Source organism: Nannobrachium achirus (genome assembly GCF_963921795.1).
Source record: "Nannobrachium achirus genome assembly, chromosome: 8".
Taxonomy (NCBI): Eukaryota; Metazoa; Chordata; class Actinopteri; order Myctophiformes; family Myctophidae; genus Nannobrachium; species Nannobrachium achirus.
Genome location: NC_137817.1, coordinates 2,345,492 through 2,360,269, shown reverse-complemented (window position 1 = coordinate 2,360,269; position 14,778 = coordinate 2,345,492). Strand labels below are relative to the sequence as shown.

General features: G+C 42.0%; 1 protein-coding gene across 1 annotated transcript in view; it reads left to right on the top strand.

Annotated features, from left to right (window-relative positions):
- The window catches only part of mpzl3 (myelin protein zero-like 3), a 65,159-nt gene extending 50,866 nt beyond the window's left edge, over positions 1-14,293 (top strand). The window contains exons 3-6 of the mRNA XM_080732190.1: positions 8,397-8,610; positions 9,381-9,537; positions 10,308-10,377; positions 13,128-14,293. Coding sequence (XP_080588316.1) covers positions 8,397-8,610; positions 9,381-9,537; positions 10,308-10,377; positions 13,128-13,205 — 519 coding nt within the window. The 3' untranslated portion in view covers positions 13,206-14,293. The remainder of the gene's footprint in view (positions 1-8,396; positions 8,611-9,380; positions 9,538-10,307; positions 10,378-13,127) is intronic.
- Positions 14,294-14,778: the final 485 nt, after the last annotated feature.

Below are 14,778 nucleotides of genomic sequence, written 5' to 3'. Positions count from 1 at the left end.
AGTTTAAAATTATACAAAATTATATTTTTTCAAGTGTCCAAATAAATTCAAAATATTATCAAATGATCTCGCGGCACCCCTGGACTGCCGTCACGGCACCCCAGGGTGCCCCGTCACCCACTTTGAAAACCCCTGCTGCATTACACAGCCGTTGTGTTTTTACAGCCAGATCATCTCCAGTGTAGGGAGGGATGGGACGATATGAAAATGACATCATAATTATTGTGACAATTGCAACTTAAAATGGCTTTTTTTTTGTTAGCTTGAACCCCCAGCATCCCTATTCTGGAGGGAACGCCTAAAATAGCAGATCTACAAAAGCTCACAACGTGTTGAAAATCTAAAATATTAAGCAAATTAAATAGAACATTGTTACAACCCTTTGTCCAGGGGTATCCACAACTTTCTAACATCCCATCATGCATTGCGCAGAAGGCGAGCGGCATTTCCCGCGTCGCAGCCAAATGTGATCTACAAGCTCACAACGGTTGCATCTGCGACGCGACGTGAGCTTGTATGTCTGCTGTTAACCGGAAGTGTCCCGCAGATAATGTTACAGTAAAGTCTTGCAGAAACAGGTGGATAAAATAGTAACGTAGATATGGAAGAACTGAATTAAAGACTGAAATGTTTTATTACTTCAGTAGCATCAGAGTTTCATATAAGATTAACTTCAGGGTGAAGGTTTACAATAATTCATAAAATCCTATACCGTAACAGCAGATGAATACAAAATATACAAACAACACAGAATAAAATATGTCTGGACGTAACAACCTGGATGCACAGTGTACATTTGTTTTAAGATTAGCAGAATATTAATTCAATTAATAACGGGATTTATATTTTATCTGTATATCATATATAGCACATTGGCTGGCTATCGGCCAAATCTTTGAATATATATCTTTTTTTTAAGCACACATTTTTCAACTCAACTCTTTTCTTCTGGGGGTCCCTGGAACAACATAGAGGTCAAATACATATCATTTCAGGGGTCCTTGCCAAGGTTTGAGCTCCACTGATAAAGAAACATGTCTGGATTTAGAAGACATGTGTAGAACCAGCCTCTGTTCTTAATGTGTGGATTAAAAGTCAAGGTGACTTTAAAAGGTTTCTTTAATTCATCTTCATCAGTCTTTTATTCAACAGCATCAGAGATAAATCGAACGATGTTACCACCTGAATGTGTGTGTGGGTTATAAGAGTGTAAGACTAATTGTTACATTAGATTCATCATCAAACGTGTCCTAAGCCTGACCACCTGAATGTGTGTGTGTGTTATACGAGGGTAAGACTAATTGTTCCATTAGATTCATCAAACGTGTCCTAAGCCTGACCACCTGAATGTGTGTGTGTGTTATACGAGGGTAAGACTAATTGTTCCATTAGATTCATCAAACGTGTCCTAAGCCTGACCACCTGAATGTGTGTGTGTGTTATACGAGGGTAAGACTAATTGTTCCATTAGATTCATCAAACGTGTCCTAAGCCTGACCACCTGAATGTGTGTGTGTGTTATACGAGGGTAAGACTAATTGTTCCATTAGATTCATCAAACGTGTCCTAAGCCTGACCACCTGAATGTGTGTGTGTGTTATACGAGGGTAAGACTAATTGTTCCATTAGATTCATCAAACGTGTCCTAAGCCTGACCACCTGAATGTGTGTGTGTGTTATACGAGGGTAAGACTAATTGTTCCATTAGATTCATCAAACGTGTCCTAAGCCTGACCACCTGAATGTGTGTGTGTGTTATACGAGGGTAAGACTAATTGTTCCATTAGATTCATCAAACGTGTCCTAAGCCTGACCACCTGAATGTGTGTGTGTGTTATACGAGGGTAAGACTAATTGTTCCATTAGATTCATCAAACGTGTCCTAAGCCTGACCACCTGAATGTGTGTGTGTGTTATACGAGGGTAAGACTAATTGTTCCATTAGATTCATCAAACGTGTCCTAAGCCTGACCACCTGAATGTGTGTGTGTGTTATACGAGGGTAAGACTAATTGTTCCATTAGATTCATCAAACGTGTCCTAAGCCTGACCACCTGAATGTGTGTGTGTGTTATACGAGGGTAAGACTAATTGTTCCATTAGATTCATCAAACGTGTCCTAAGCCTGACCACCTGAATGTGTGTGTGTGTTATACGAGGGTAAGACTAATTGTTCCATTAGATTCATCAAACGTGTCCTAAGCCTGACCACCTGAATGTGTGTGTGTGTTATACGAGGGTAAGACTAATTGTTCCATTAGATTCATCAAACGTGTCCTAAGCCTGACCACCTGAATGTGTGTGTGTGTTATACGAGGGTAAGACTAATTGTTCCATTAGATTCATCAAACGTGTCCTAAGCCTGACCACCTGAATGTGTGTGTGTGTTATACGAGGGTAAGACTAATTGTTCCATTAGATTCATCAAACGTGTCCTAAGCCTGACCACCTGAATGTGTGTGTGTGTTATACGAGGGTAAGACTAATTGTTCCATTAGATTCATCAAACGTGTCCTAAGCCTGAGTTTAAAACCATGAAGTGCAGTAGACGGTGATGAGATGTCAAACAGCTGTTGACACAGAGCTGTATGGAGCGTTGGCAGATGGAAAGGATGTTCCTGTCCTGTACATCTGTCTGTCTGTCTGTCTGTCTTTGCTCCATGTTCTAAATGGTGCATTTATATAGCTTCTAGTCTCGTGTGGCCAGACTGTTGCCTCCGCGATTTGCAAATGCTCCCGGCATACAGTCTGGGGCACGGAAATAGAAACGATGAGTGTGAGATAAAGCGGATGTGACGCAACCGCTCCCTTGGTGCAGTAGCAATAACAAGTCCTACTGGAAGCGTTATGTCTCCTTTCAGTATTTTTTGGGGCGTTATTTTGTCTTTCCGTTGGTGTTACTTCCATGATGTTTTCAAATGTTTTCTTAAACTATACACCCATAACAAGAATATGCTGCTCGAATGACTCAGTCTCCAGTGGGACTACAGTTCAGTGCAGCAGTGACTACTTCCGATACTCGCAGTTCGGGAGCTGCCGTTCCAGACTCTGTATAGCATTTGGAGATTGTGGAATAGTTGTCTGGCTACGCGAGACTATATAGCGCCTTTATCCAAGGCACTTTACATAGATTGTGCATTACATTCACCCATTCACACACACATTCATTACATTCACCCATTCACACACACATTCATTACATTCACCCATTCACACACACATTCATTACATTCACCCATTCACACACACATTCATTACATTCACCCATTCAAACACACACATTCATTACATTCACCCATTCACACACACATTCATTACATTCACCCATTCACACACACATTCATTACATTCACCCATTCACACACACATTCATACACCGATGCAGAGGAAACAACCTGCTCATCAGGAGCAGTTAGGGGTTCAGAGTCTTGCTCAAGGACTCTTCCACACTAACTCTTGGGGCGTGCCCGGGATCCAACTGGGAACCCTTTGGGTGTTCTAATGACGGTTTCTCTACCCCTGAGCCACTGCCGTTCTACTTATTGAGTTGAATTCCTTCAGCATGATTGGTTTCTAAAGTAACGGGTGTGGCGCCGTAGGCATAGGTTTGTCATCTTATTTCTCATGGCAGAGCAGAGACTGTAAGAAATGTTTTCTCATGGCAGAGCAGCTGTAAGAAACACATGTTTGTTGTTTCTTCCAGTGATTTGAAGGTTCTAATCATGCTATCAGTGATGTTGTTTTACAGGTGATTTCATATAGCACATCAGTTAGCTTTTCAAAAATAGCAGACATACAAGCTCACAGTGCTTTACTTCGTACCACGCAGTGAGCTTGTAGATCTGCTATTTTTGGCAAAGACTTTTAACTCAAATCTTTAATTCTGGGGGGTCCCTGGAACAAAGTATTTTGAGATGGGGGTCAGGGGACAAACACATACGTAATTTTGGGGGTCCTTGACATGAAAAAGGTTTGAGCTCCACTGACATTTATTTTTCATAAAACTGTCAGATTCAGAAGACATTTGTAGATCCTTCCTCAGTTCTTAATGTGTTAACCCATTTAGGCCTGGAATTATTGAATGCTTTAACCAGTGAAAAATAGCAGATATACAAGCTCATATGAGCTTGTAGATCTGCTATTTTTGAAAAAAGTCGTGAAAATGTGTGCAAATCTTTGAATACATGTATTTTCAAAGCGAACGTTTGTAACTCAAATTTTGCTTCTGGGTGGTCCCTGGAACTAGATATTTTGAAATGGGGATCCGTGGCCAAATAAATATCATTTTGGGGGTCCTTCACATGAAAAGGTTTGAGCACCACTGACATAGTAGTCTCTCAAGAACAGACTAACTGAGCTCCAGTTGAGTGAAAAGGACCTTTTCTTTGACTGGCCAGATTGCTGACATAAACATAGTAAACAAGGATTCAAAAGACACTTATAGAATCGGGTCAAAATTCTAATTTTCACGATTTTTCTAAAATAGCAGATCTACAAGCTCGCAGCGCGCTGTGAGCTTGTATATCTGCTATTTTTTAATATTTAAAGCATAAAATATTGCGTCATAATGTGTTCAGGCCTAAATGGGATGATAAAAGTCAAGGCGACTCTCTTTAAAAAGGCTTCTTTAATTCAGTCTGTTATTCAGCAGCAGCAAAGAAAATTGAACAAGAAGAGGAAATTACATCTTTATTATACAATATATTGATAAACCAAGGTCAGTGAATTAATAGAGGACCATTTTTCTAACTCTGCTATCATCATTTCTATCATTGCTTATTGAAGAATCCACAGAATGAAGGCTTGTTGTTCAGCTGGGCCTTCCTTAAGCCATATTTTATACCTCTGCTCATAATGGTGTGGCGCGACCAAAATAGCAGATCTACAAGCTCACAGTGGTCTGGTCGATACTGGCCTGTCTCCTCTGTTGCTCTCCACTGACAACCATCAGGGTTTCAGCTTCAGTTTTTGGTATTTATTCAAATCACACAGACGATTAACACGATTAACGATTAATTTATTTTTTATTTTCTAACATCTTTCACTCAAATCTTTACTTCTGGAGGTATCAGGCTAAACATTTTCAGGTGGGGGTCCACAGCCAAATCTAGTACCTATCATTCTGGGGGTCCTTGTGTTTTACACTCAGTGTCATAAATAGGGATTGGAGCTTGTTAATTTTTATTGATAACGAGCACCTTATCCATCCTGCTTATTGAACCAGGATTTTATCCAGATCTTTTTTTATTGTCCAGTTGTTGTGACTGTGAGTTTGTGGCTGACCTCCATTACATCTATGAAGATGATAACTGACAAAAGTAACAAATATCATTAAATATCATTAAAACAGTCATTCATTAGTGTGCAATTGGCGTTGAATGGCTTTATATTATGAATAGTACTGTAATAATGTCTTGATGGCCTCTTGTCTTGATTGTTTAAACATGACATCATGGGGCGCTATGCTCGATAACAAGCTTGATAAGCCCAAAGCTTATTGATACCGGGTAATCAATAAATCTGTTATCGGGTTATCGAGCTACCCTTGTTTAGGGCTCCATCACTAGTCGTAAAGCAGTTTATAAAATGTACAGAGAGGTAAATAGTAATAAGCTGGGGGCGTGTTCCTCCACCAACGTCCGTGGGATAAAAAACATTAGAAAAAATATATATATATATAGTAATAAGTCATTATTATGAATCAGGGAACGTAAACATAAGAGGCAGAGCACCTACAGTACTGTACCTCCAAAAATAGACGATCTATAAGCTCAAAGCGCCTTGCACTGCGAGGTAGATCTGCTATATTTGGCTAAAGTTCTTAGAATATGGACGCTAGGGTTCAAGTGGTTCATATAAAATAGGAGAAACAAAAAAACTTTCTATCACCTAAAGATTTGGAGGACCCCCTGTAGTAACTCTGAGGAACCCCTAGGGGTCCCGGACCCCCTGTTGAAGACCCCTGGGCTATAGTATTCAGCCTGCTGTTTGTAAACCTTATTGACTGATGTTAAAGTTATACCATGTAACTTTTTTTATAAAATTAATCTTAAAATTGTCCTAACTGTTAAATCGCTAAAGTTTTAGAACACCCACTCCGTTATTTTCAGCTTCTAAAGCCTTCTCTTTATATGTTTTCTATGATCCTGGCCGGGGTCCGGTTTTCGCGGAAAAATTATAGTGCATCATCTGTATACGTTGGCCAATCACATCGCGGATCATACACACATGATACACTACCGGCCAATCACAGCTTATCTGCCATGGTCTTCAGGAAGTAGCCTCGCTCAGCTACAGTGTTTACCATGGAGAAGGATTCTTAACCTCTTAACCCCCAAATCCTGGCAAGAAAATTACGTTCTACCATGCGTTCTACCTCTCCACGGATTCGTATCGGTCGCGGTGGTTTGCGGCGCCGCTCCGGTGGTCCGCGGCGGCGGTCCGCGACGACCCCGGGTGAAAAACGGCCGAAAAAAGCAATACAGTATAGCTTTAAGCACCTACAGTGCTATACCTCCATAAGCAGACAGCAGTAAACATCACCTCTACTGTACCTCCATAAGCAGACAGCAGTAAACATCGCGTCTAATCCTCTCATCAATCACTCTATAGATTATAGACTGGTTATCTTGTCCTGCCTTCTGTTCACTTTGACCCTCAGCCTGTAGCCGTGCTGTGAGGCAGAGATACACATTTATTAGGCCTAATGAAACCTGATGGATGAACAATAAAATATGCATGATTATTGTTTCTTCTGATCGATAAAGAGAGAGAGAGACTGGAGCAGCTGGGACGATTAAAGCCTTTTATTTAGGAGCTGTGACAGAATATAATGAGTGATGTTTGGATGCTCCTGTATGAATGGCAGCGTCTATAGCAGGGGTCGGCAACCCAAAATGTTGAAAGAGCCATATTGGACCAAAGAAACTAAAAGCAAATCTGTCTGGAGCCGCACAAAATTATTAAAGCCTTATATATCGTTGTTGTCGGGTGGAAACCTTGTATGTCCAAAACTTCGTTTTGTATTTATCATTTACAAAATGAACTAAACTAGTGAAAACAGCCGATCTACATGCACACAACGCCTCGCGGCATGTAGATCTGCTGTTTTCACTACTTTTGTGCGTTAGTCTTGTATGATGAAGAAGGGCTTTACTTTGCGAAAAAAAAAACATCCAATTGTAAAACTTGGAATACAAGGTCTCTGCTCGACAGTGACAATATATTAAAAGTCTTAATAGCTATATTAGCCTACTGTCAAAATGACTAAGTAGGCTACAAATGAGCATTACATTTAATATTTATTCTACACATTTTTACAGCATTGGAAAGCGTTAAGAATGTTTGTGTCATGTTTGTCCTCCAGAAACCATATTAAAACAAAAAAGATTATATATATTTCCCCCTATCTTTTTCCCTTAATACATTTTTGAAAAAGCTCCAGGGAGCCACTAGGGTGGCGCTAAAGAGCCGCATGCGGCTCTAGAGCTGCGGGATGCTGACCCCCGGTCTATAGGGACAGGGAGGCATTACTTCTACACCGCTAGGAGAGCTGAGCTCTCTGTACATGAATTGAATACCAAGGACCTCCGACGTAAACAAGACCGTAAAAGGTTCTTATTTGGGATGCTCCTTTTATGCAGGAGGTTCAACTGTACTTGTACTGTACTACATGTTTTATTTTATAACTATAATTAACCCCAATTAACCCCTAACCCTTTTATAACTATAATTGTACTGTTCTCCATGTTTGTCTTATAAAATATTCAATCAATCAATGAGCCAATGGTAGATGGTTCTCAGTAATGGTTGATGCATATCCACTTTTAGAGACAAATTTGTATCGAACAGTCAAATTATTGACGGTACCCTAACTCTTATTGTTGTGTCCAGATCTTCTAGACCAGGGGTCTTCAACGTTTTCAGGCCAAGGACCCCTTAGTTGAGAGAGAGATGAAGCAGGGACCCCCACAACAATAGATTCCATATAGTTTCATTGTTTGACAGCACAATCATCAGTGTATTTTGGGTTCATGTCAATTTGTGTTTTCAGATATTTAACCACTTGAACCGTCAATACTTAATAAACTTGATCTTTCACCCTGTACTTAGTCTGCTCTTTTTCCCCTCTACACCAAAGCTCTTTGCTGAAAATAGCCGATCTACAAGCTCACAACGCCTCGCAGCACGAGGCATGGTGAGCTTGTAGATCTGCTATTTTTGGCTAAAGTTCTCAGAATATGGACGCGTTCAAGTGGTTAATATAAAAAAGGAAAAAATAAGCTTCTATCACACAAAGATTTGGAGGACCCCCTGTAGTAACTCTGAGGACCCCTGAGGAGTGAGGACCCCCTAGGGTCCTCGTTCTAGTTTTAACTCTTGTCATTTCTTTCCAGTTCTTCCACTTCTCGTCCAGAGCCTTCCCGGCCACAGAGGGTCAGTTCAGGGACCGGGTGCGCTGGCAGGGGGGCCCCGCGCGGGGCGACGCCTCCGTGGCCCTTATCAACGCCACGCTCAACGACAACGGGACCTACACCTGCTCCGTCAGGAACCCCCCCGACGTGCACGGGTCCCCCTCCTCACACACCGTGCTGACCGTCACCCCCAAAGGTACAAATATTACCCTACACTGTCACCCCTAAAGGTACAAATATGACCCTTACTGTCACCCCCAAAGGTACAAATATGACCCTTGCTGTCACCCCCAAAGGTACAAATATGACCCTTGCTGTCACCCCTAAAGGTACAAATATTACCCTACACTGTCACCCCTAAAGGTACAAATATGACCCTTACTGTCACCCCTAAAGGTACAAATATTACCCTACACTGTCACCCCCAAAGGTACAAATATGACCCTTGCTGTCACCCCTAAAGGTACACATTTAACCGAAGGGCATAGTATCCATAATATCCAGCTTGCAAGTTGAGGCGATATAGGAAGAGACTTCAAGAGAAAGTTCATATGAACGGCCGCTAGTTTTGCTGTTTTCCCGCTGCTGCTACCAAACAGTATTACGCTCCTTTGGGTTGTCCTAATAAATTTATGCTTCCAGTCACTATAGTTTAAAGTCTTCTTCCAATCTATATGGGCGTAGCTTTGTCCCTCTCTTTTTTTACAGTCTATGATTTAATCCTACACTATTAGGTTCACATTTAACCTACTCTGTTACACTTACACCAACCACTGTCTCCCTTTAATCTAGCGGCTACCATAAGGTTCTCTAACCTGTGTCCCTCTACCCTAGCGGCTACCATAAGGTTCTCTAACCCATCTCTCCCTCTACCCTAGCGGCTACCATAAGGTTCTCTAACCCATCTGTCCCTCTACCCTAGCGGCTACCATAAGGTTCTCTAACCCATCTGTCCCTCTACCCTAGCGGCTAGCGTCCGGTTCAGTGACGTGGCGGTCCTGTTGGCCTTCGTGCTCCTGCCCTCTGCTCTCATCACGCTGGGTCTGATTGGACGCATGCTCTGCTCGTCACCGCAGAGCGGCCAATCAAAAGCCTACAGGTCGCCCATCGAGGTCACCGAGGGGTGAGTGGAGAGATTTATCTGACCAATCAGTGGCCGGGGGTCTCAGGGGAGGTTGATCTGACCAATCAGTGGCCGGGGGTCCCTGGGGAGGTTGATCTGACCAATCAGTGGCCGGGGGTCCCTGGGGAGGGGCTGTGTGTAAACAGCAGGGTGTGTGTGTGTGTGTGTGTGTGTGTGTGTGTGTGTGTGTGTGTGTGTGTGTGTGTGTGTGTGTGTGTGTGTGTGTGTGTGTGTGTGTGTGTGTGTGTGTGTGTGTGTGTGTGTGTGTGTGTGTGTGTGTGTGTGTGTGTGTGTGTGTGTGTGTGTGTGTGTGTGGACCCCCCACCCCGATAACCACTTGGAATTATAGGAGTTGAGGCATTCATTACATTTAGTTTGTTTAGTAGGCTTATCATTTAGTAGGCCTATCATTTAGTATCGGTTCCACTGATAAATATTGTGGAAAAATAGTCAATCTACAAGCTCACAACACTTGTAGTGCAAAAAAACCACCACCTACACAACAACAAAATGAACCACTTTACAGAGACCAAAAAATAAAATAAAAGCTGAGATACTGAGATACTTTTGGTTTGAACAAAAATACAAATAAAATGGACAAATCAATAGGTAGAGTTAAGTGGGCATGTTATCCTTGTTATTCCCAGCTGTTTTGCAGGGTCAGAAGGTTGCTTGTACAATAATGTGTGTGTTTGAGTCGACAGCTGTTTGTTTTCCTAGCTTTGTTTTATGTGTGTTGATCCATTGTTAAATGTCTTCTCTCTCCCCAGGGACGAGTATGGAGTGAAGTCCATGAGTGGCAAGGAGAAGAAAATGAACTGCTGTGACCTTTATCTGATGGTAGAGTACACTTAATGAAGTACTGTACAGTTAATAGAGGGTATGCGACTATGCGTGTGACATCACTGTTGCTGGAAGTTATGTGGGAAGTGGGAACGCCTACTGAGTGGCAAAAAACTAATTTCTGCCATTGACAGCCAGAAACGTAATTTCTGATTGTATTAAACAAAGTTAAACTCACCAACATTGCGGCTGTACTGAAAGCTTGAATTATCCTCTTTCTATCTGCAGTTTTTGTTTCATAAAAATCCACCATAGGCAATTAGCTACTTTCTGTCAAGACATTCTGTGCAGGTTTTTATTTTTCTAAGTGTCAGAGTTTGGAAGCACTCGTTTTCAACAACACAACATCTTGCTGCCTCCTGCATTATGTGACAGTTAGAAACAGGTGGTATGCAGGGCCGTTGAGTGATTTGCAACAAGCACTTCCAAACTCCAACGCTCCATGCTGCTCAATGTTTTGCCACTCAGTCTAGATTAGGGGGGCGGGTCCCAGTGGACGTGCATACCCTCTATTATGTACAGTACAGTAGTTTTTTTGCCAACATTTTAGGATAGTTACGGTAATGTCTGGGCTGGTTGGCTACTAAGTGGAGAAGGACAATCCAAACCATTTGTTCGACTCAGGTGAATGTTAACCCCTAACCCTAAACCTAACCTCAGTAAAACTCTTAGAATAATGAAACTATCAAGCAACCATAATTACAGATCTTTCTTTAAAAACAAGATGGCGAAAGCATATAATTCCCTATATTGTGGCCACAATATATCAAAGTCTCTAACCCTACCTAACCTCAGTGAACCTAAACCTAAAACATAACCTATACCTAAACCTAAACCTAACCTAAACCTAACCCTTAGTGGAACTAATGACACGTAGAAATAGCGTCCCGCACCGGCCCACAGAGCAGAGAGACATCACATGATTGGCCCACTGGCTTGTCTATCATCTGAATACCGGCCTAGTAGCAGCCAATCACAGGCTACCGTGGCCCAGGAGTCCCACCCAAACATTTAACAGCTATACAAGCCCACAACGCATCGCTGCCTCCACACGTTGTGGGCTTGTAGATCTTTTATGTTTGGTTTGTGCTGGTTGTGGTGGGCCGGTCTGGGCCAAGATGCCAGGGCCCAATTTATGATCGCTGATTTACAAGCTGGCATTGCATTGTGTGTGCTTGTAGATCTGCTATTTTCAGTAGTTTGGGTCCCGGGAAATACGTCTAATCTCTCACTGATGTATGTGATGGTAGAGTTCCCAGCAGCAACCAATCAGTGATGTCACGATTGGGGCCTGATCAAATCAAACCATGACTAGTCAGGGGCGCATGGTGGCCTACTGGTCTAAGTGCATACCATATAGGCATTGATGCCTGGCGGCGTCGCCGGTTCGATTCCCGATCCGGACGACCTTTAGTTTAGTTTAGTTTAGTTTATTTGATGATCTTTCACAGTGTGATACATTTTACAAATCATACCTCCACAAGAGAGAAAAAAGACACAACAAAACACTGGAGTGATCAAAGGGAATAGGCTGAAGCTATATAGCTTGTAACTGCCTATCCTAAATACGTATCCTCCTTAGTTACCATAATGTTTAAAAAGTAATCAAAACAAAAAACAAACATCTCAAAACATGTCTCTCCCCATCTCTCCCCCTGTTTCCTGTCAGTCTACTGTACTATCCAATAAAGGCATAAAAGCCCATAAACAAATCTTAAAAAAAAACAAAAAAAACATGACTAGTCAGATCTGGCCTAGAATATCACCTGATTTCAACCAACATAAATCCTGCCCACGACAACGGACATCCTGGATTAATCAGAGAGGGTCCAATCGAGGCCAGATAAATATCATAACTAGTCAGATGTCCCAGAATATAACCTTACATGCTCATATTTCAACTAACATTTCAAACAATATAACAATAATCCTATAGTCCATATGACGTCCTGATAATGACGTCAAGATCATCCCCATATGGGCTGTGATCTGGACTAGTTCTGAACGTCACCGGAGGACGTTATGGTAACGTCATCATGACGTCATTTGGCTTGCAGGGTAGAGTTAATTATATTATCTGATGGGTGAGTACAGTTTATCTCTGGAAGCAACAATAACACATTTCAGCCAGAGTTTGTGACAACAACAGAGATGATGGTGATTGTGATTCCTGTGCACTTTTTACTTCCAAGTTCCAACCTCATGAATAAGTCATTGAAACATGTCTGGCAGATCCCTTTCACATAATTAATTTGACATGGCCGTCTGTCTGACGGATTGACTCCACTGTGTTTATATAATATACATTCTGATGAAAGAACTCCTTTCATGTTTGGTTGCGCTCTGAAAATGGCAGATCTACAAGCTCGCAACACACGTGCTGCGACACGTTGTGAGCTTGTAGATCTGCCGTTTTCAGAGCGCAACCGGGGCATTGCGACGCCATCAAGGCACCGCCGAAATACATTTTAGTCGACAATAATCCTATGATATTTAGTCGACTGAAACTAGACTAACGCTGAAACATTTCACATGACTAAAAACTAAATGGAATTTATTCAAAATACTACAGTATGACTAAAACTAAACTGCTCTCTGTCTGTCTGTCTGTCTGCCTGCCTGTCTGCCTGCCTGTCTGTCTGTCTGTCTGTCTGTCTGTCTGTCTGCCTGCCTGCCTGCCTGTCTGTCTGTCTGTCTGTCTGTCTGTCTGTCTGTCTGTCTGTCTGTCTGTCTGTCTGTCCCTCTAGGACTCGGACTACGAGGAGGAACTCTACCTCAAACAGAGACCTCCCATGGAGGACGACGTGGCAGAGTCCCACTGCTAGAGCCCCCCCTGGTGTCTGGGAGAGGTAGCACACGCCCAGCGGGCTGAATCCTGACTTCCACAGGAGAGAGGTTGTCAGGAGCACTGACCTAACAGACCACATGATGACGGTGTCAGATATTATCTTCGGGAAGTGAAAACGCACTTGGAATTAATTGCAATTAATTGTGTTTACACTGAGTTGTCCCCCAGTTTGTTTTTAGTTTTTTTTTTTTTTTTTGTCATCCAACATCAGCTGAAGCAGAATCTCTTTAAATCACCAAGTACAACAAAATATGCCGTAATGTTTGTATATGTTTTAGTTAACACGTCATCGGGTCTTAACATGTCCCAAAGAATAGCCGATGCACACGCTCACAGCTAGCTCACAGCTAGCTCACAGCTAGCGCGTTGCAACGCAACACGTCGGCTGTCTTTGGCGTGTTGATTTGTGTAGCTTGAAATGAGAGCGTACCAAATGCACTCTTCTCAGGTACGTTTTACCAAGTATAGAGGGTTTAAAATGAGATGAATTTGAAGCTCAACAATTAATTCTTCCTAGTGTACGACGGAGGAACAACAATCTCCACGATACGATTATTGTGAGCGATAAACGATAATAACAACTATCGTCTCCCATCCCTAGTAGAAGCAACTCTGAGTTCTGGGGACTACAGTACATGTTTTGTAGTTTTGTAGTCTATTTTTGTTTTATTTGTCCAGTCTTCAGGTTGATGTGGAGGTATCTTGGGGTGGGTGTGGGTCTACTAGAAAACACAAACACGGGTTCGAGGGCTTTGGACAGTTTCAGGTTATTGTGGAAGGTTCCAGGTTAACCCTTCATGGTCAAAAACAACCCCCATCTCTTCCCACTGTGTAGCCTCCGGCCACCGGCAAAATACATTTTTGTCGGCAAAACCAACTGTAGATTTAGTCGACTAAAACTAAAACATTTCAGATGACCAAAACATTTAATTATATTCAAAAGACTATGGCTAAAAATAAATACAAATATGCTGTCAAAATCAACTCTGCTGTGCAGCCTGCAGCTTGGTAGCAGCCTCTACCACCAGGTACAGTGGAAGACAATAATAAATGCACACTTAATGATCCCACATCTGTCTGTAAATCTGTCACTTTAGAATGTTATTATGAAACGCGTCTGCGTGCGTCGATGTGTCCTAGTGCGTCAGCCTAGAGGTCTTCCTTTTCCTTTTTATAAGTTATTTTGACGGCTGCTGAAGCAACAAGATTTAGTTTCACGTTTGATACGAAACATTTAAGAAACGTTTATATAGAGAGTCGTCTTTGTTTGTACAGGATTGCGCGTTGCCTTGGATATCTTATAGTTTATATTGGTATGTATAATAGATAAGCTGTTTCTTTGTCATGATTTTTGGCTTTAGTGATGATCAGTCAGTCACCTGCTGTATTTATGTGTAGATGTAATATTGATCTGTTGTTTAGGGTGTGTTTGTTGACTTGACATTTATTATAGAACGTTATTACGGAACACTACTTTATTATGTAACGTACGTTGTGAGCCACGTCGACTGTCGTTGTAAGACGTGCTCTGTTCTCTGTTGAACGAACCG